Source organism: Artemia franciscana, chromosome 10, assembly GCF_032884065.1.
Source record: "Artemia franciscana chromosome 10, ASM3288406v1, whole genome shotgun sequence".
Taxonomy (NCBI): domain Eukaryota; kingdom Metazoa; phylum Arthropoda; class Branchiopoda; order Anostraca; family Artemiidae; genus Artemia; species Artemia franciscana.
Window position 1 is genome coordinate 31,773,308 of NC_088872.1, and position 22,918 is coordinate 31,796,225.

The following is a 22,918-nucleotide window of genomic DNA, read 5'->3' on the forward strand; positions in this document are numbered from 1 at the left end:
GCTTAATTAGAGAAGGAAGTTGTTTTAAAGCACTTAAAAGCTTTAGCGTAAAGAGCAAGGTATTGAGGAGGGGAATAACCCCTTCATAAACAATAATTTCTATTCGTTTCAAGTTTTAATGGTGTTCCTTACTTTCAGAAAAAAAACCCTTCATTTAATATCCATTACATTAATGTTTAGCTTAGTGTTTTTACACTTTAAGTGCCGTTTTTCATGCGTGATCAACATCCACAGGTTTGAATTCTTTCAAGAAAAAAATATCTCAAGTGCCATTTGGAGAGCAGAAGGGTATATAATATCAGAAAATAAAACCCTTCTTGCTTCTCATTTTAGTCAAGATATCAATGTAATAATGAAGGTAATAAGAATTTTTGCAAAGTAACTGGTTTTTAGATATTTTTTATAAGAAATCTTCTTTTGGAATTTTGACAAGTCACTACAGACACAGCATCATATTAGATATGATCTAAATCATTTTTGAAACTCATAAATTTGAGTCTTCATCTAACAAATCAAATGACTAAATTGTAATTGAAAACATATCTTTCATTTTATGAAACCAGCTTTTAAGCCACCTAGAGGGTTTCTAAATTATTTCTGGCCTGTATTATTATTATTACATAAGTCATTTCATGAATTAGGTGTCCTATACTTGGTTGTATCTTTTGCTTTGTTTATTATTTCCATGTTTTATCTTTTTTTTTATCAAAACCGCAGAATAGGGTTGGATTTCAAGTGAACATTTAATTTTTTAGCCGAAGTATGACCCTCGAGATTTTACGATAATTTGTTAAATGTCCGTTAGTGTAGATATTATAGGGCTATAAATCTTTCATTTTCTTTAAGGCTACAAAATGTTTGCAGCTGCAGCGAATCCAAGGACCAAAGATAACTAGGAAGTATTCTCTGTACCGGATCAGAAAATTTAGTTTGAGAGTGGAAGAAGAAAAGACCGTGTATTTTATAAAATACTCTCTTGTTTCTAATAAAGTTTATCGATTCAATGCTTCTTTTAATTTTGTTTTTTCAATGCCAACGAGTACTAGATAGGTATGAGACAAAGGCTAGGTGAAGTAGAGTTGACCGAATAGAGTGAAAGGATATGAGGATAAAACAATAATTTCAGATAGGATAGAATTGCCCCTTTTCAAGGAATATGGCCATTTAAATCCGTTTCAGTAAGAGCCCCTCTAGATATAAAACAAGCAAAAATCAAAAATTTCCTATTTGAACGAAAACCATCTACAAAGTTTAACTAAATTTTCTGTACAATCTCCTCCAAAAACATAATTTATACATAAATGAACAAATATATTTTTAAATAAAATATCTATATTTATTTTTGTAGATCCTACACCTCAGAAGAAGTCATTTATAAATCCAATTAAGAAATCCATTTAAAGCATTTTCTATAATTTTGCGGTATTTCTATGGAAAAGTTATAAACCAGTAGAAATATGCGAAAGGTTTATTGACTTTGTTGGAATGATAGACTCCATTGAAAAACACTTGCCTGAAACTGTTTTTAAGGCCTTAGGAAACTATGGTCTGGACGTTCGAAACTATAGGTCCAAGGCTTTGACAACAACGCCACCATGAGAGGTAAATATTCTGGACTATAGAAATGATTTATCCAACAAAGTGAGAGTGCCTTTTCGTCCCTTGTAGCTATCATAGTCTAAGCCTGGTGGCCGGTGATGCAGCCAAGTCTTCAGTTTCAACTGTCACCCGGTTTCGAAAAATCCAATGCTTGTATATCCTATATAGCTTTTTAAACAATCGGCGGAGCTTGTTCTAAGAGAATATTTCAAGGTGTGAACAATCCTGTACTGGGCCTATTTTAACATTGGGAGAGCTATGAATAGCACAGTGGGAAGCGCAAATCAACTCACTGGAAACAGTGTGATATCAGATCATCAAAGTTCGCAAAGCTCCCTGGGATCTTTATAATGATCCTTCGCTTGAAGATAATATTAGGAGAAGACTACGGTTTTTTAATTTATCTAGTAGCCTGGCATAACATTCTCTTTCAAATTAACTTGGCCAGTAAGATCTTACAGTAGAGGTAATCAAGTTTTGTCAAGCTGTAAACACGTTGGAGTCCATTTCAGACGTTTTAGTCAAAATTTGGGAGAAGGGTTTGTTTCTAGTTTAATGAAAGTAAAACAAGTTTGCTGAAAAGCTGAAAATTGAAGCGAAATTATAAAAAATCTGGACTCAGAAGGAAGATGAAGCGTTTTTACTATGAGGCTAGAAAAGAACATCCTGACGCACAAGAAAAATGTAAAGCTGAATTTTTCTTACCATTAGTTGATACTGCCTACTCAACTCTGGAAAAAAGTTTGATCAATTGAAAGCCGATACATCAAAATTTGAATTTCTTCCAGCTAGACAAACTGCCTGATATACGAACACTTTTGATCAAATTCAAACAAATTGAAAAGCTAATGCCAAATGGAAATTCTCACGGTGAAACTAAAGGGAAAGAATTGTGTTATTAGCTGATATTTCCATGAGCTTCATTTGTGTATTTAACATACAAGAGACTTAAGATATAAGAAAGAGCATTGAACCTATCAAGTCAATCAACAATAAATCAAATTGAAAGACGTCAATTTAATGTTCTAAAAGGTCCAAAACTGCACTAATACCGTACATTTAGACCTTTATTTTATGTGCCCCAATCCTCTTGCCCGTGGGGATTATTATCTTCCCAGTAACATTTAAAAAATCTTAGAGGGCAGACGTGACCTAAAATCGAGTAGTAAAAGAAGAAATGAATCCGAAGAAGAGAGATGAACCAAGTTCAATTCGAAACAGCTACATTGCCTAAATTAATTTGAAGACTAAGCCTACTGCAAGAGAGGCAACAAACTCCTTGTATTTTATTGTAAATTATTTAGATGACAGGGTTTTATCATGTTATTAAAAAGTTTGGCAACAGTCTAGAATTACCACTCTTCTGAAAGAAACATCTGAATGGGAGACAATAATGGCTCTCAAAGAAGGAGACATGGTATCAGTCTATAAATAGGATTGTTGAGAAGGAAATGGCAAATTTGCAGCATTCAACATAATTCAGCTAGGATGAAAGTGAACATATCGCTTGATGGCCTTTTTTATGTTCTTTAATAATTCAATAGGCCTCATTGCTTCTGAAGGAAATAACATTTTGAAGCCTTAAAGGACTCGATACGTCCCATAAAAACCAACAGTGGCAAGTTTGCTGTTTACAACATAATTCAGTTGGAATGGAAGTGAATAGCCTAAATCACTTGATGCCTTTTCAGAATCTAGGTTACAGTGAAACAAAATTGTCAATTGCAGCTGATTCAGCAATGGCAATTTTATTTTCCTTAGTCTCATTAGTAAAATGTTATTTGAGCATGAATTTGTGGCAGTTTTTAAGAGAACCTAAAACCCCTTGAGAATGCCACTAAATATATATATATGGTAATATTCTGGTTAATTGATTTCTTGCTATCTTGGAAAGGGTTTAGGTTAGGAAAATGAAATTTTCAGGGATGGGTCTACAGACTAAAGTATGTCCCGGGAAGGTATTTTGAAGTACCTACCTACACTTCTTTCCCTCTAGAGGGCCCTGACCTTTAATGACCTTTAAAAATATGTGTGTTGGTAAAAGTGAAACCTTTCAAAATAGATCTTCTGCTTAATTGAAGTACAACAAAATTGTTTCCAGCTTCATAACTTTGCCCAATCCAATTTCATAAGGTTTTAAAGATATGCAAATACATTTCCTAAATTTTGAAGAAAAAAAACATGATATGACTCAAAATTCTACTCAAATAACAGGAAATGCATTTTCAGAACTGAAGGCAGAGAAAAAGCAACTAGTAACTGAAAATTAAGGTAAAATGTTGTTTTGTCAAAATTTCAATAGGAATAACCTGTCATGAAGGCAAAAGTCTAGAGGGAGAAGGAATGGAGGTGGGTACTTCAAAATACCTTCCCAGGACATACTATAGCCTGTAGACCCAACCCTGAAATTCCAAGATAGCAAGAAGTCAACTAACTAGAATTTTACTGTCCTAAAATTATGCCTTTTGAGGTAACACAACCCCCCTGCCTCTTCAGATAGGCCCTGAAGGTAAAAAATTGGCCCATTTTCTATGTATAGTATTTGTCACTAGGAAGCATACAGGCAATTTTCAGGGTGTGGGTGTATTTTTAGCTTGGTTTGGGTTTCCATAGGGATAATTCTTTGTGTAGAGAGAATTTCAGGGGTGAACTTTCCAGGAGGAATTTTATATTGGAGGGATTTGACAGAATTTCTATACAGAATTCTTTTTATATGTCTTACTTTCTCTTTTCATACTCAATTTTGCATGTGGAGATGTTCTGAGGGAATTGTTTGGGGAAAATCTGCAGTGTTTTGGATTTCTTGGATATAATTTCCACAGAAGGGGGGATTTCCAGAGTGATTAGAAAAACAATTATAACTTAGTCTGTTTCAAATCAAATGTGTGCTAAGGAAAATTTTCAGGCTGGACCTGCTGCAAGAAACTTTACAGGGAGAGGGAACTTTCAGCATGGAAGGAATTTTACTGGGCGAGGGGGTGTATTTTATGTGGGAGGAACTCTCAAAAGAGGAGTTTCCCATCATAGGAGGGAATTTTTTGTGGAGGATAAGCCAGATTTATTGACACTATTTGAAAAATGGCCAGGAATTAAATAAAAAAAAGTGTTTTCAACTGAAAGCAAGGAGCACCATCAAAACCAAAAACAAAGACAAATTATTCATTATATACTTTCAGTTGAGAAAGCTTGTTTTTTTATGCTTTGTATCTAGTTAAGCCTTAGTGATTGTACTGAATATTCTATGCATAGGGCTATTATAAAGTAAGATTTTATTATATTAGTGAGTGTTTTTTTTTGTAGTTTGATAGTCTGTATAATATTAAAGATAGGATCAACAGGGGGACTGGGGATGAATTCTGACAAATATAACTTTAACCATTAAAAAAATGTAAAATTAACAATCTTAAAATGTATCTCTTTTTTTTTCTTGCAGGGCTTCTAGAGAGCCAGTATTCTGCAATTTTATAGTTCCATTAGATTCCTTTTGTAAATTTATACAAGATTCCATACTTGACATAGGAACAATGTGAACACACTACTTGGTTTCTTTTTTTATGCTCTTGAAAACTTAATACTTATTTAATAAACTTTATGCTTAATCATTTAATTTCCAAATGCACCCCCCTCTAAATATTCAAAATATACCCCTAATAATGTATTTCTCCATCACATTAATCTGTTTATAGATTACTTTCCCTGTTGAACCAGTATCTTCTCAGTCTGTAATTTAACCCCATATGTAATTTAAAGTATAATTTACCAAAATATTACTGTATTTGAGATATATTAAGAAGTATATAATAGTGGGTGGAAAATTATAATTTGAACAATAAAAACATCATAATATCAAAAAAAAAATATATTATGATGGTCCTGCACCTCTCTCTTGATGGTCCCAGATAGCCTTAGGAATACATAAACAGACTGTAAGAAAACACTAAAATTCTTACTTTATAATATGCAATATATTTCTAAGTTGCATTTTCAATTTCTAGGCTTGAAATTTGTTTTAAGTGGTTTGACAAAAATCCTCTTCATCTTCTCTGTGTTCAACCAAGTGAAATTAAAAAGCATTTTTTTTCTTATACATTCTAACCATGTTGGACATGGGATCTTCAAAGCCACAACACAACAAAATTGCATGATTGAACATGGGTTCTGAAAGGCTTGAAAATGGGTATTCAAAATGAGAATCTGCAACCCATGCCCAACTGTGTCTTGGGTATAGGATCACCTAAAGGCTATATTAATCAGGTTCAGGTTATTCTCTTTCCTTCCACTGTTATCCACTTTTTAAAATCATTTCAAATAGGCTAACACTTGGATAAACATTGCTCTCAATCACAGAGAAAGATAGATTCTAAACTGCTGAAAATCTTGTTTTAACAAAGAGCCTGTGATGTATTACTATTTTTTTTTATTTCTAAGCTATCAAACAATAGAAAGAAAGAATACAGAGATCAGAGTTGTAGAGAAAATGAAAAAAATGGGAATAAGACAAAAAAAAAACACCACAAGATTTTATCAGAACAATTAAAAACTACTCTTTAAAGCACTGAACAATTGTTACATACATACAACTTTAAACATCACTGTATCAGAAGAGGATGCTATGGATGAAAACTGATTTTGTGGTTATGTTTCAAAATAAATTTTGATGGAGCTATGGCCTGGCTGGCTTTTTATATTTTTGGATTAATGCTAAATTTTGGGCCCACAGGGGCAAATGAAGTAGATATTTTGCAAATTTAAATATATTGAACAAATTTTACATTTATCTGTGTGTGAGAAAACAGTCTTTCCTCCAAAGTTTACACAACCATTCCTTTTCTTAAAACTTTTTATGTCCCAGGGGGCAAAACTTACAACCCTTGGCTTTGGGCTATTGGGAGCTGTGTAGGGCTGGATAAAGGGCAATCAGTCCACTTTTGAAAGGACCCTGCACTAGCATAAAAATGAAAAGAAAAAAATCAAAACTGAAAGCGTATTGTTTTTAATGATAAAGGATAATTATGATTGGAAAATTTTAGTTGAAGAAATGGAAGCTTTGAAGTCTGTTTTTCTTTCAGAACTTTTAGAAAACCAGTATAGATTGTTCAAATTTTCATTGGTTAATGTAGAGCTACTTCATTTCTGAACTTGTTTATTGCTCTCAAAATATTCTTAACAATCCAGTAAGCATTGCTTTTGATGAGAGATCATTTTCGAGGCTAAAACTAATGATAAACTATCTGAGACCAAGAATGAATCAGGATGGATTAAATAGTTTAGCAATAATTATATTCATTGAAAGTGAAGACACACAGAGATTAGATTTTCAAATAATTTTAGGAAATGTACCGAATAAAAACTAAGAAATATGTAAATTCATCTATCCATATTTGGTGATGTAAATTAACATTCAATTAATGTTTTTGTATTTTTATCATTTTTTTTCTTAATTTTATGCAGAAGTGATCTGATGATGATCTTATCTGATGATCCATGACATTTGATGTATATATATATATATATATATATATATATATATATATATATATATATATATATATATATATATATATATATATATATGTATACATGTACTATATATATATATATATATATATATATATATATATATATATATATATATATATATATATATATATTTATATATATACATCAAATGTCATGGATCATCAGATAAGTAAACTTCTGCATAAAATTAATAAAAATGATAAAAATACAAAAACATTAATTGAATGCTAATTTACATGTGAATGTTAATTTAATGTTAATTACATATATATATATATATACTAGCTGTTGGGGTGGCGCTTCGCGCCACCCCAACACCTAGTTGGTGGGGCGCTTCGCGCCCCCCCCAAGCCTCCCCCCCCCGCGCGCGTAAGTCGTTACGCGCCATATTAGTTACGCGCCATTGTAGTTGTGTCCCTGTGTCCCACCTGTGAATAGAGATAGATATAAATATATGTTTTTAACTACGTAAAACATGCGAATATACAACATTCTTCGCTGTCCCATTGTCTGTGCATATAAATAGATTGTCAGGTTTACTGACTCTTGAACATGCAACATATAATTGTCCATGGGAAAAACAATCCGTATTCAGATCTATACCTCATTATTCTAATGATGTGTCCCTGTGTCCCGGTCGTCATTTATATTCCCTGTGTCCCGGTCGTCATTTGTGTCCCGGTGTCCCAGTTTGTAATTTCTCTTTGAGTGTCCCGGTCGTCATTTATATTCCCTGTGTCCCGGTGTCCCCGTCGTCATTTGTGTCCCGGTGTCCCGGTCTGTAATTTTTATTTGAACAATCCCTGTGTCCTGGTCGTCATTTATATTCCTAATTTCATGACGTCAGCCGACACAGAAACATGACGTCACCTGATCCACAGATCCACAGACAGACAACTTATTTTTATATATATATATATATATATATATATATATATATATATATATATATATATATATATATATATATATATATATATATATATATATATATATATATATATATATTTCTATCTATCTATCTATCCATCTATCTATCTATGTATCTATCTATCAGTGGGCCATTGACCATTTTTAACTGTTAAAAAAAGACACTCATTTCCAATCAAATGAGCCCCTCCTAAGCTTATACAGCCACCCCTTCCATAATGAAGAGTCTGTGGGAAAAGAATAATAATAAATAAAAAAAAACAAAAAACATTGAGTCCTTATGGCCCTTACTATGGGCCTTCTATAGCATTGCCTCTAATACCAGCCCTTCTTTTTTGTCATTTGGTGCATGCAGTCCTTTGCTTTTTATGTATGCTGATTGGTCTTGGGTACAGAAAGGGTATTCTTTTTTACTCATGGGTAGATAATGTGTTTTTTTATAAGTTTGTAGAAATGAGTTGTCTGTGGTTGATAAGGATGTGTTTTCGACATTTTTGGTATTGAATAAGCATAAGTTTATATAGTGTATATGTCTTCATTTGACCAAATAAATCATCTGGGTTGAGGTATCCATGTTTTGGCAAGGTGAACAAAAAGATTTCTGTGTGGTTTTGGTATTCTGGAAAGCTATTTGTATAGCATCATCATAGGTGATGTTGACTGGGCAGACTTTTTATTGTTATAAAAATAGATGCTCTTATAAGAGGTATTTTCTTTTTTTCAAATGGTAGGAGGGTTGTAGACCCAGGAGGTCAGTTTTATTAGTTTTTTTTTAGCTCCTAGAAAAGACCCCTTAAAATTCTTTTGCACTCACTTCTATCATTGTTTTATCATACCTGCCCTGCTGGTATTTTCTTTCTAACTTGTTATTTTTTATGTTAAAGAAAATGGAATGAATGCTTTCAGCATACCATATTTGTCAAGTTTCGTATTACAATATAGCTATAGAACACTCAAACATAAGAAGCTCAATAGGGTGATATCCTTTATTAGCTGTATAAAAGAATATTTACACTGTCAAACGTGTACATGTTTTTGTTTAATTGAGCAGGGGAGAGGGAGAAAAAAAAGGGCGTAGTTTATAAAAGCAGCAAAAAAACGGCACATTATATGGGAGATTTTATTAACATTTAAGGTAAAGTATCAGGAATCTTGTGATTTTGTTTGTTGATTCCTTACATATATGTCTGACAGTCATATTTGTAACTCGTTTTTTTTCTTGTAGTTTGGTTCAGTTCTCCCCGATCCTGGAAGTTTCTACTTTGATTGAAGTTAAGGGAATAACAGCATTGCAAATTATAATTCAAGTTAATGTTAGTCCAACCTGATAACTGTTTCTTTTTCCAGTTTTAGGTATTAAAATGGCTCATAGTGTTTCACAAAGTGTCGTTGTTCCACTTGTATTATGGGGAAAAAGTTCACCAACCCATAGTATTTCGTCGATTCTTGTATCAAGAAATCATTCTACCATTGTCACAGGAACTAGTCAAGGACAGATCTGTCTCTGGGATTTTGACTTATCTTCTCTCGAGGTAGGTGTTCAATACTCTGATCAAAGATTGTAGAAGATAAGCAAAAACGCAACATCTTATGTGTCTGTATGTGAGCACTACTTACGATTTTTACATGAAACACTAGCAATACCTATTTAATTTTTGGCTATTTCCAGTGACAAGCGGGATTGTAAATTTATAATCTGCATTGTAAATTGAAAGTGCTGTTCCTATGCTGTAAAATTTGCCGTTGTACTGACAATCTCTATGAGATAAATTCAGTTCAAGTAGCAATGGGTATTGTAAGTTCACAAATTTGATTGCGAATCTGACGATGTTGTTGGAAATCTACATTGTCGTTTTGTTAACCTGTTTTTTATGTTCTCTGTTTTACTGTTAATTCAGAATCTTATTTCAAGGATTTGGTTTGTCTGTGGAAAAGGCCTTTAGATATCAAGTGCTTGCGTCGTATCAGTTGAAAACGGACCTCGGCAAGAGTAATAGCCTACTTTTTGTTTGAAACCAAAAATAAGCTGAATGTTAAAATTTATTACCGTGATGGATACCATATAATATGGATATGTATTTGTATTGTATGAGCAGGTAAGCAGCCACCGGGTATACTACAAGAATGGTAATGATCAGTGATAGAGAAACAGACCAAAATAGCCGGTTTCACCTCCCTCAAGCACCATAGTAAACCTTTAATGGTAGCATAGAAGAAGACACATATGGAGTTTGTTGAGACACAAGTGGATTCCAGTCTTTTACAGATTAACAAGTGCATGCGGTGGGGGCGCTTCGTGCCCCCCCAAGCCCCCCCCCGCGCGTAAGTCGTTACGCGCCATATTAGTTACGCGCCATTGTAGTTGTGTCCCTATGTCCCACCTGTGAATATATATATATATATATATATATATATATATATATATATATATATATATATATATATATATATATATATATATATATATATATATATATATATATGTTTTTAACTACGTAAAACTTGCGAATATACAACATTCTTTGCTGTCCCATTGTCTGTGCATATAAATAGATTGTCAGGTTTACCGACTCTTGAACATGCAACATATAATGGTCCATGGGAAAACAATCCGTATTCAGATCTATACCTCATGATTTTAATAATTGCCCTTGAGCTTTGTTGATGGTGATTGCTAATCGACCATTCCCTGTGTCGCCGTCGTCATTTATATATCCCCCTGTGCCCCCCGGCGTCCCCTTTGTAGTTATGTCCCTGTGTCCCGGTCGTCGTTTATATTCCCTGTGTCCCGGTCGTCATTTGTGTCCCGGTGTCCCAGTCTGTGATTTCTCTTTGAGTGTCCCGGGCGTCATTTATATTCCTTGTGTCCCGGTGTCCCGGTCGTCATTTGTGTCCCAGTCTGTATATACATTCGTTTTTGAATTGGTCTTTTTTTTAGTTTTTAGTTTTTTACCTTTTTTAGTTTTTTTAGTTATACCTCATGATTCTAATGATTGCCCTTGAGGTTTGTTGATGGTGATTGCTAATCGAACATTCCCTGTGTCCCGGTCGTCATTTATATTCCCTGTGTCCCGGTCGTCATTTGTATCCCGGTGTCCCGGTCTGTATATACAATCTTTTTTTTTAGTTTTGTTTTTCTCCTTTATTTTTCATTTTTTTCCTTTTTTCTTTTTTAGTTTTTTTAGTTTTTTAGCTTTTTTAGTTTTTTTATTAGTTTTTAGTTTTTTTCTTTTTAGTTTTTTTGTAGTTTTTACCTTTTTTTTAGTTTTTTTTTACTTATGTCCTGGTCGTCATTTATACTCCCTGTGTCCCGGTCGTCATTTGTGTCCCGGTGCTTTGTTGATGGTGATTGCTAATCGAACATTCCTTGTGTCCCGGTCGCTTTCTCTTTGAGTGTCGTCATTTATATTCCCTATGTGCCGGTGTCCCGGTCGTCATTTGTGTCCCGATGTCCCGGTCTGTAATTTCTTCAGTCGAAAACATGACGTCAGTCGACACACAAACATAACGTCACTCGACAGACACACACACACACAGACAACTTATTTTTATATATATAGACTATTAATAGACATTTCTCTAGTTTGTGCGCACAGTTCTGATTCTTTAGGAAAATGATAGGGGGGAGGGAGTGTATATGACAACTTCTTTGGGGGCTGAGGAGTAAAAAACACAAAGAAAGTATACTTTTGGTGACAAAGTCAGTGGAGGGGAGAAGGAGATACTTTTTCGACCACTTGTGCAAATCCAATCCTCTGCCTATCTGTCTAGAAATAGTTATAAACACTCTAATTTCCTTTCAGTCCTAAAAATCTATTGCTTTTTTGTTTTTTGTTCAGACTTACTTTTGCAATGGGAGAAAAAAAAAAAAAATTTCTCAGCAAAAATACTGGTAAAAAAAACGAAGACTTAAAATATGAAAAGTTGTTGGACAGCACATTCACATATTTTCAGATTTTGAAGTTGATTCTTTTCAATCTTTTCTGTTGTTTGCAAAATCACAAGAAGACGGACAAGTAAAATGGACCTGTTAAAATATCATTTGAGTTTTTATTTTTATCTCAATATTTTAGGAAAGGAAATACTGGTGGGCTCATCCACTTCAATTATAGAATTTTAGCCTTGTCAATACTACTGTCTCATTAGATGTGGTTCCTAGAATATAATTTGCGTTGTATCTTGGCAGGAGTAGTTGTCCTCCCACAAAATTGCCTCAGTAAAAAATCCCTTTTAAAATATGTTAAAATTTTCTATTTATACAGTTACATTTAATTTTTTTTTTAGCTAGAATTCAAGCATTCTGAATTTGTAATGACAAAAATTTAAGGGCTCTACATGCCTTTAAGATCTTCATCAAAGGCTACGCAAATCATTGGCCAGTGTCCTGGGACCCACGTCAGATTAATTTGGTTCCCTTTGGTTGCTAAATTATTCAGGGTGTTATTGTAATTTAGCTCACTTCTTTGTCGACTATTAATGAAGCATGAAGAGCCTCAAGCCATGCTTGATTGTCTGTTAGAATACATTTTTTCCTACAATTGTAGTCCTTTTGCATCAGTGTTCTTGCTGCCCCTTCTAGTCCAAACATTTCAGCTTCGAACACCGTAGCATAACTTCCTATATGGTAACTTATTATCTCTTTATCTGGTAAATTACAATGGCAATTCCTGATTTCCCCTCAAACCGTGAACCATCTGTAAAGTGAATTACCACTTTACTTTTTTGAAGCAGCCCTGTCCCCTGCTCCGTTTTCCTCCTTTCCTTAATAGACAATCTGTAATTACCTCTTGGGTTTTATTACTGCAGTCTGGTAGCACTTTTACTGTTTCTTTCTCTAGAAATTTTTTTATGGGTTGAAGCAATATTATTTGTTCCGTGGATGACATTGCCGGTCCATGATATGTGGAGGTTATCATTAGGCATCCTAGCCTTTGAATCCTTAGTTGACTAATGTGGTTTTTGATCTGAGTTGAGCTGATCCAGGCCTCTTCTTCATATGCAAGAATAGGTCTGATTATTACAGTTTTATGTAGACGCATAGTTTTGTTTGGAGCCTGGCCCCGTTTCTTCCCCATCATCCGTTGGTACTGGATTAAAGAAGTTTTGGCTTTCCGAGCCTTTTCCTTACAGTAAACTTTCCTGCTTAACTAGTGGTCTAATATGATCCCAATGTATTTTGCCTGTTTTTCAGAGAAATCCGGTCGTCATATATTTTTGGATTAAAAGGAACTTGCCATTTTCTCTTTCTGGTAAAAACTACCATTTCGGTCTTTTCTGCAGCTAAACGTAGTGTATACTTTTGTGACTGTTTTTGATTCCTTTCAGCATAAGCTGCCCCAACTCAAACAGGGTCCTTAAAAATTTTCTCTCAGTAAGGATACTAGAGCATCAGCATACGGCTGGGTATATCCTGAATGCTTTCATTATATATTTAATAAACTGTCTATAATAAGATTCCATATATATGGAGAACTTACCCCCCTCCCCGTGCGGGCACCTACTATGAAGAGTTGTGGGTAATTTGACTCCCTTCTGGTCTACGACTGCTTGTCGCGTTCCAAGCATGAGGGAGTTCCATCTCTGTATGCATTGACCAGTCATTCCTTCTTCCTTTGCTGGCTCTTTGGCTTAGAAAGTAGTATTGTCAAATGCACCTTCTTTATCCAGTATATGCCCAGTGCATGTTTCTTACTTTCAAAACTTGCTCAATTCACTGTCCTAGTGGTGTATTGGAGCTTCTTTTGAGCTTCCTACCTTAAACCCTATTTGTTTTTCTGAAATCATATTTTTGGCCTCTGGATTATTTATCAGATACCATTGGATAAGTCGCTTCATCACATTCATTTGGAAAGATGTTAAAGTGATCATTCTATATGATCGAGGGTTTGTATAATCTTCCTGACCTGGTTTAGGCCTGAAGACACCTCTTTTCTTTAGCCACTTCTGGGGAATATAATCCAAAGTGAGGCTTCTCCAAGCTATGCTAATGTAGTGGGTCTTTATATTTTCTTATCCCTCTTGGAGCATTATGGGATACACTCTCCAGGGGTTTTTAAGTAGTAGAATATCATCCACAACTTTTTCGACCCCAAATTTGAAACGTCAGCCTCATTTTAGCAAATGGCCGGCGTACTAATGTACGCCGGCTTGGGGGTAATTTCTTTTGGGTATTTTAACGGATTGTAAGCTTGTGGTTTTGAGATTCTTCTGGGTCCAGAGTGAGGGTGCCACCTTCTCTTGATACACTTCACAGACGTGCCCGCTGGTCGTACTTTAGTGCCTTCAGTAATTTGTTAGTGTTGTCATCTTACTTCAATATCCCATCAATTCCTCCATCCACTCGTCCTTGTTTCTTTTTTAAGGAGTTTTAATACTTCCAAGTATGAATCCGAGTCTTCGAGATCATTTGTTCAGAAGGCTTTCCTTAGTAGTCTTTTTGTCAGCACCCGCTTTTGACTAAGTTCCAAAGTCCACCTAGTATTTGCCTTTTTCATTCTTCCTCAAATGTTAGAGGAGTTGCTTGTCTCAGAAGCCTTATTCATTCTTTCTTTGAGCCGTTTTGCTACCTCATCCATGTCCTGCCTTAGTCTTATTATACTCTGATGGCAGACTTGTAGTCCTTCAACTAATTCTTGTTTATAAGTGAGCCAATTGTTTTTGTTTTTTTATGTTCTTCATAAGCATTTTCTTATGTTGTGATATTTCATCTCTAGATGTTATTAGACAATGATATGATAATGACGGGTTATCACTTACGTTTCATTTTTTTACCAGTATTTCATGCTTTGAGGTGACAATTATCAAGTCAAGCACTTCTCTTCTTCTTCTTGTTATAAAACAGGGGTTCGTTACCCGATTGCACTAAAGCTCTCTTTTGCCTGGCAATTCATGAGCTCAAGACCCCTTTTGTTTGTATGTGTGCTTTTCCATGAGGTTCGGTATACATCATATACTAGAATCATGGGGTCTAGTCAAAACCCCATGAATGTGACCACCCCACAAATGTGGCTAGACTCTGCCCAAAACAATTAACCTTAATTTTAAATCGAAATATTAATTCCCATTCCTGAATTAGCTTCAGATAACAGTTTTTCCTCACTTGACAGTTTTTTTTCAAAGCGTGTTTTTAAATTTTCGCCTACTCTGGGAAAAGTTCGTTCTTACTAACTGGCGTTACATACTAGGCTACCGACATATAGCCCTAGATATGATCCTGTGCTATATATAAACGTTTGTTTATCTTCTTGCTTTACATTATAGTGCGTACTTGTTTCTCATCAGCAATTTTTTTGAAATGCGAAAAAAAAAAATTATGTTTGTTTTCTTTTCACTTTTTCGCTCCTAATTGTCTGCTTTGTTTCTACAACAGACTAAAGCGCTGGTTTACAAATACGGGAAAGTTTCATATCCTTTCAGAGTTAGTGCAAATACCTGACATTCTAATTGGGACTCTCATTGTATCTACTTAGGACACTTTATGGGAGGAATACCTCATCAAAAACCTTATTTTGTCTGCTCCTGATTCGGAAAAGTAACCTAAAGAGAAACATCAAAGCATGCCCCTTGACATGCCTGTGACATTCCTCTTGTAGGTTTGAGTATATTAATTGTATTTTCTTTTAAATGTTTCTTTTGTGTTATATTTTTTGAAGCTATTTTGTGTTGATTTTTCCTTCTAGTCTTCTACGTTTTCTCATCTTTTGTGAAGGGTTCTCCCATAGATTAAAGAAATAAATTCAATAATTGCCCTCGGACGCGTTTTATCATTATGTCATATTTTCAGCTATTGGTTTTGTTTTTGTTTTTGATTCTCGTATTTGTTTGCATATTTAAGAATTAAGAATTAAGACACGCTTCTTGACTACTATGGTCCCTGCGTTGGCCCTGCAGTGCATTCTCCAAGCTAAGGTCAAACCCACTGCGCCACCACAGGACATTTGTTTGCATAATTTTTCTTTTTTCATAGTTTTAAATAGTTTTGTGGACAACTTCATGTTTCTAGCTTTAATTCTTGTGCGGTTTATTATGGACAAAGAAAAAACCATTGTAATAATGAATAAAGCTGTATGCACTTGAAGATAAACTAACAGAGGGGAAAAATGTGAAAAATAAGGTAGAACGATTATGGAGCCGAGGGAATTGATATAGGGTTAAAAATCCGAAGAATGTATACTTAAAAAGAAAAAACGATAAACAAATATCTGGAAATATGACGCTATGATAACAAGCGTGCGAATACACATTTATAATGGCGAAGCCCAAGCCTAAAATAGTTACTATTGGTAAGACAAGTGGTAAAAACATTTTTTTTTTATTTTGTGATTATTAGTCCACTGTCTTTTAACAATTTATATACTTTTCAGTCGAAACCAAAATGCTTGATGCTGGGTCATACCGCAGCAATAACCTGTTTAGTAAGAGGATCAATTAATGTTGATCTAACTAATGTCATATCTGCCTCAGCAAATGGGTAAGAGACTTTTGGAATATTTTAAATCTCATTTTCCTTAGCTAATCAAGAACACTAGATAGATGTGTTGTGTTTTTGGAAGAGGAGTTATCAGAACAATAATTCCATAGGGAGTCGAAAGGACAAAAAGGGCATTGTAAAGCATATCTTTTCAGATTTTTCTGAGAAGTGTGTGTACAACCTTGACAGGAGGAGTTTTCTTGACTAACTAGTTTTCGGAAGTCTTATAATCCTGAGTTAGAGATGAATTATATATAAGGCGGTTATTTGGCTTATCCCCACATTCTAAGAAAAAAAAAAAAAAACAACTTAATTTTGCGTAATAAACGAGTCTTTTTGACCTTGTATATACTAAAAAAAGGTGTTTTCATGTATCTCATGCCCGAAAAGGTTAAAAATGAAATATGACCTCGAAAATAAATGTTGTACTTCCAGCATTCTTCCTTAGCGGCATTGTACTCTTTATTTTGTGCCAAGAAAGGACTGGAATAAGCTAAGAGGATTTTTGATTTCATACAAAAGCTGCAACTAGGTCTACTGAGGTTAAGCCTAGGGCCCAGTTCTTGGGTAGGTGAAAGAATCGTTTTTTTGTTTTCGTCTCTATATAGTATTTGTCCAACTGGTCTAGAAGAGCTGATTTGTAGCAGCCTTTTCAGGCTAAAATACCCGCATATTGCTGCAATGTAAATTGATTGATTGCCGAGTTTTAGAAAATCGATCTTGAGGTCCCGTGAAGGTCAAATAATTTCATATTCTCTATTCATATGCTTATGTTGATTATTTGAGACTTGACACTCTAAAAAGCAGTTCTGGAGTAGTAACATAAATTTTGCAAGTTGGAATGTCCATTACATACCTGGAAACTACTTAAATGAGTTTGGAGCTTACGTATAGTCTTTTGTTTGCAGGATCAGAATAATTTATCAGAGGCGGTGCTATAGCGTTGCCTATAGTAAAGGCCATGAGGCTTCAATGTCTTATTTTCTTTTCCCAGAGGCACTTCATATGAAAGGGGTGGCCGTATAAACCTTGTAGGGGGCTCATTTGATTAGAATTTGAATTTCTAGTTCCCTTTTTAAGATTCGAAATTGATTAGAGAGCAGCTAACTTCCCCCGCGCCCATTCCCCCTCCCAAATGCTTCATTTTGAGATTGCCATTTTGTTCAAAATAAACCAAAGGTCAAATAACAATGCCTCCAGGGTTGACACAACCTCCAGATCCAGGGGGCAAGAGTTGGTGGGTGAGGTGTGTCAAGAAAGGAGTTTGCGAAGTACGTAAAGGAGGGTCTGGTTGCTAATAAAGTCAGTGCAGGGAAGACCCTCGGTTCTTCGAAGGTGTTTGGTTTGAGCAGCATCGACGGTGTTGAGATCAGATTATGCTACTGACCGCGTCTCCTCTACATACAGTAGGGCGGTGCTTAGTAGCATACGGTTGTATGCTGCTCTTAAAACTTTTCAGCAGTTTATTTGAAGACTCAGCGAAGTTTATTAAACTTGGCCTAAAATTACATTTTTGGTAGCTTTAAGGCACCTATCCCCAGAAACGGAAAGGTAAACTAACCCTCTTCCGTAATAGCTGATGCGCAAGTTTACACCTTTGTCAAATGCTTAAGATAACCTCAAACAAAGCAGCTTAGTTAAATGAATCCTAAAGATCAATGGTGATATTAACCCTTTATTTTGTGTTGACTGTATGTATCTTTAGGAGCAAATTTGCTGCCACGGAGCATTATGGCATTTGAAAATGGGGAGATCAATGAAAAATTTTTGGCTATGTTGGAATTTTCACTCGGTTGAATTTTAGGTAGGTCAGTAGCTTTGCGCCTGAATTTTTGCTTTGCGCCCAAAAAATGGTAGAAAACGTCACATTTTATGGGATTCTCGAACTACGGTTGAATGAGCGCTTTTCCAATGTTTTGAAGCAGCTGGTTTGGTACTATCAGCCCTGGACAAAAACAAAATGATTAAGCATTCTTGACTTTTCAACTTGAAATAGGTGCTGCGATAGGTTTTTTGGTATGCTGAACATCGTGCCAAATTTTTTTATGTTTAGATTTTTTTATATTGCTTCGGATTTTTCGTAGAAAATTTTTATCTTGAGCAAAATGTATATTCTTTCCCGTGCATTTTTCCATTTGTCGATTACTTAATTTTTTTGGTTCAAAGACGCTTAACGGCAAAGAAGCAATGCCAATAAAATCAAGAAATGGAAGATTGTAAGGAAAATATATAGTTGGGGCTATATATTTGTACATTAGGGGGTTGGGGGTGAAGTAAAGTGAAATGCCTCTAGGAGTCACATAAGTAAGTAATTTAGGATTTTTTTTTCAGAATTTTATTATGTTTCCTTTTCAATAGTCCTGATTACGCACTGATATCGTCCTGAATTTCGCTTCATCTTCTTCCCTCCTTGTATATTGCCTGTTGTAAAGCTATGATGTTCAGTAGTCCAGTAAATCGCTGAAAGTAATATTCAGGTTTTATTCAGTCTAATTGAAAATTTTTTGCATGGTTATTCCAAAGAGCATGGGTAACTTACAAGAGTAGAAATTGGCGCTAGTGTCGAAAAAAAAAATCGAATGCCATCTATTTGGTGACACTTGGCATTTTTCTCAGTATAATAATAAGAATAATTCATTTCTGTAGCTAGTAAAACGAGTGTCGTAATAAGCGTGTGATCTCAGTTTCAGACAGGAAAACGATTACAAAGCTTGAAATAGTACCAATTGTCACATAAAGTTAGATGACATAGATCTTTTTCTTCTGTCGACACTAGCTCCAGTTTCCACTTTTATAAGTTGTCCGTATTCTTTGGGTCATACTATAAAACAAAAACGGGTTATTTCAAAACCACCCGCTAAACGCCCACACTGGATTCATTTACAAAAACACCCTTCAAGACGGAATCGCCTCTATTGGTTTGAATAAGAAATAACGAGGCCTAGTCAATCCCGTCGTAATAGTTTCTACTTTTTAAAAATAAGTTAATGTAGCAAGTTCTTCTACGAAAAATTCTAAGCAATGTCAATACTCTTGCATGGTGAATGGATAAATCTGAAGCTAATGAACAATATCAACACAATGAACAATATGAACATTATGGTACGGTGAAATTTCAGGACGCTGAAATTTCAAGATATGCAAATATCTTGTCTATTCGGTTGAAATTGCAGTTTCAACCGAAAAACATTTGTGTGTGCCGAAAATGTTTTTCCGAAAGTTTCCAAAAAACATTTTCAGTAGGCTTGTCTTTCTAAAATATTTGAAACAGATTCAAAAATGTGATGTAGTGAATGGATAAAGCTAATTCTTAGCTATCGAGTAATATCAAAATCTTTCGTTGCTTGGTTACGATTGGGTGTGTTTCAAAATAAAAATTTTAGCAGTAATATTGAGACGAGAAAAATACAGCCGAAAAAACAATAACACCTCCTCTTCAAATGCACAGCAAGCACACTTGAAACATCCTAATTGAAATTCATAGTAAAATAGGATAAACTTCCCTTTGATATGAGTCTTGATTGAAGATGCAACGTTGCCGACCTCTATTGAAAAATATTTTACAGATTGGTGAGACACATATAAGAACTTAGATGTGCTCAGAAGTAATGGTTCTGCAGAACTAATACCAGAAAAAGCAAAAGACAACGAAAAGTAAAAGAAATTAGAAAAGAAGCAATTCTCTTTAGGTTGCTCTATGGGTCTTGGATGGTTTCATCCGTCGCCCGCCTGTCTGTTGTGTTCTCTACCACCGATATGCTTAGAGTAAATTGCAGGCAAACAGGAAACAGTTTTTCCTTGTATGGTTGTGTTTGTATATTATATTCAAATCTACAAGTGGTAAAAAAAAGTCTATTCTCCATGTCACCAAATCTTTGTTGGGGGAAAAAAAGAATACTAAAAAAGCAAAAAAGTTGAAAGTCTGAAGCTGAAATGGATCTCACAAAGAAATCCCAATTCTTTTTTTTAGAAGAAGATCAAAGATATGGATTTATTAGTTTTTTTTTCCGTTGAAACGAGAGCATGAATTATTACCTGAAGTATTATTTCAAAGTTAGCAAATTGACATTTCATGAAAGAAGATAATTCTATTTTTATTTTCGTATAACCTACGAAAGACGGAAACCATTATCCACATATTGTGCGATGCGTAGGTTTTTCATGATGACATAGTCACCTCCTTTGTTCTCTATGCTAATGTCTAATTTATTCTCTATTTAGTGAAATGTGTAGCTGGGATCTAGTAACTGGTCAATGCTTAGAGAGTGTAAAATTGCCGTACGTCCACACTTATATACAGGTAAGTGTTAAACTAGACTCTATAAAAGTATAAAAGAATTGTATTTCATCTTATATTTACGTTGACATCTGTAATTATAGCCACCTATATGTATGTAAGTATTTATATAGTTATTTATGTCAACTTGCTTGTGTCAATATTTTTCATTGAAGAACCATCGTCAGAAATCTTAAATATTTAGCTTTGTAGCCTCGTATCTATCTTGGTCTGATCTTGATTGTCAGCTCTCGTGATTGACTGACTCTTTTTGCTAAAATTTGAAATTTGGTCCCCAATCCATTTAGAACGACTGTTCAAACACAAAAGCGATCGCAACGGGATAAAAAGTATTCAATCCAATTCAAATTGTCTACGTGTTCCACAAATAGTGTTTACCTAAAAAAAATGGATGTATAGAACTCTGAGTCTGTTAATTACAAACCTGATGCTAATATTGCAATATGGGCAACTAAATGTCATACTACAGTATCAGGCGTTCGTATCTAGCTCAATAATACTTCTTAGCTCTGACTGTCAACTACTTTTCAAAGAAGGAGGGTGTAGTTTCGATGTATGGATTAAGCGTGAAGTAGATTTGAGCTCAAAGAAGTAGGCTTCAATCTTAGTGACTGGAAAGTTACTAAGATTTAAGTACGACTGTTCAAGCTGGACACGTTTGAAGTATATTTTAACCAAAACTGACATTTGAAGAACCAACCACATCAGAAAAAAATTAAAATTAGCATTCATGTGTGGGTACCGATTTTGTAAGATTTTGTCTTGGTCTCACGGTCACACCTTGATTTCTCTTGGTCTCGTGCATATTTTCTCTTGTTCCTCTCCCTCTTCTCTTCTTCATTTTTCTCTTCCCTAGTTCCATAAGACTGGGAATCAGTGTAATTGGGGAGTTTAGCGTAAACGGGAATTTACGTAGCATAGTTAGCTCAAAACGAAGAAATGTGTAGGTAAAAGCTTTTTCAATATAGCTCCTCTCTAACACGATAAATTTCTTGCATTTGATCTGTGGTTGAGTATGCTTTCTCTCTTCTTGCAAGGAAACCAAAAGTTCATATTATTTCACTTAATGTCTGCCCAGTCGTTCTTTTAGGAATAAATGTTACGATCTCCGGTATTGATCCTGTCAAACTTCTCGCCTGATTTATTTCATTTTGATTTATAAGAAATTTATGCTTTATGCTTCTTCCTTATAAGTTTCTAATATGATCCTTCAGAGTCTGGTCATTATAACCTTACATGCATTGATAATTTTTCCAGGAATGTTTTTGGGTGGTACGATTTTTTTTTTTTTGACTATGTCCTACCTTTAGTAGACAGTTTCTCACCTTTAGTTGACTTGAATTGAATAATGAGCTGCCAGCAGAAATAATCCCGTTTTCAAACTCTTTTAACAGGAGTTTCAATCTATAAAAAAACAAGAGCTAAGAACTCATATGGCACTTGTGACGAGGTCGGAAGAGCCAAGAGCTCATATGGTATGAGCTCTAGCAAAATTCTAAGAACTAGTGGATTGCTTTAAAAGGAAAATCAGAGGCTTAATGCCGGCCGGGATTTAAAATAGAGCTCTGAGTCACGAAGTCCTTCTAAATATCAAAATTCATTAGGATCCGATCACCCACTCGTAAGTTAAAAATACCTCAATTTTTCTAATTTTTCCTCTCCCTTCACCCCCCTAGATGGTCGGATTGGGAAAAACGACTTTATCAAGTCAATTTGTGCAGCTCCCTGACACGCGTACCAATTTTCATCGTCCTAGCAGGTCCAGAAGCACCAAACTCACCAAGGCATTGAACCCCACCCCCTTACTCCCCAAAAGAGAGCGGATCCAGTCCGGTTACTTCAATCACGAATCTACGACTTTTATTAGCGTTTGCCAAGATTTCCGGTTTCCCCCTCCATTTCCCCCCAATGTCGAGGGATCTGGTCGGGATTTGAAATAAGAGCTCCGAGACATGAGTCCCTTCTAAATATCAAATTTTATTAAGATCCAGTAACCCCTGTTTAATTTTAAAATACCTCAGATTTTCTAATTTTTCAAAATTAACAACTCCCAGCTCCCCCAAAGAGAACGGATCCGTTTCAATTATGTCAATCACGTATGT

The 22,918-nt window shown here is 34.9% G+C and overlaps 1 protein-coding gene across 4 annotated transcripts in view; it reads left to right on the forward strand.

The window, feature by feature from the left end:
• Positions 1-2,773: 2,773 nt before the first annotated feature.
• The window catches only part of LOC136032079 (WD repeat-containing protein 7-like), a gene marked incomplete in the record, with an annotated part of 230,139 nt that continues 209,994 nt past the window's right edge, over positions 2,774-22,918 (forward strand). For 3 of the 4 annotated variants that reach the window (XM_065712203.1, XM_065712206.1, XM_065712207.1), the window contains 4 exon segments: positions 2,774-2,866; positions 9,397-9,581; positions 16,413-16,519; positions 20,741-20,819. In XM_065712203.1, coding sequence (XP_065568275.1) covers positions 9,411-9,581; positions 16,413-16,519; positions 20,741-20,819 — 357 coding nt within the window. 4 annotated transcript variants of the gene reach the window in all.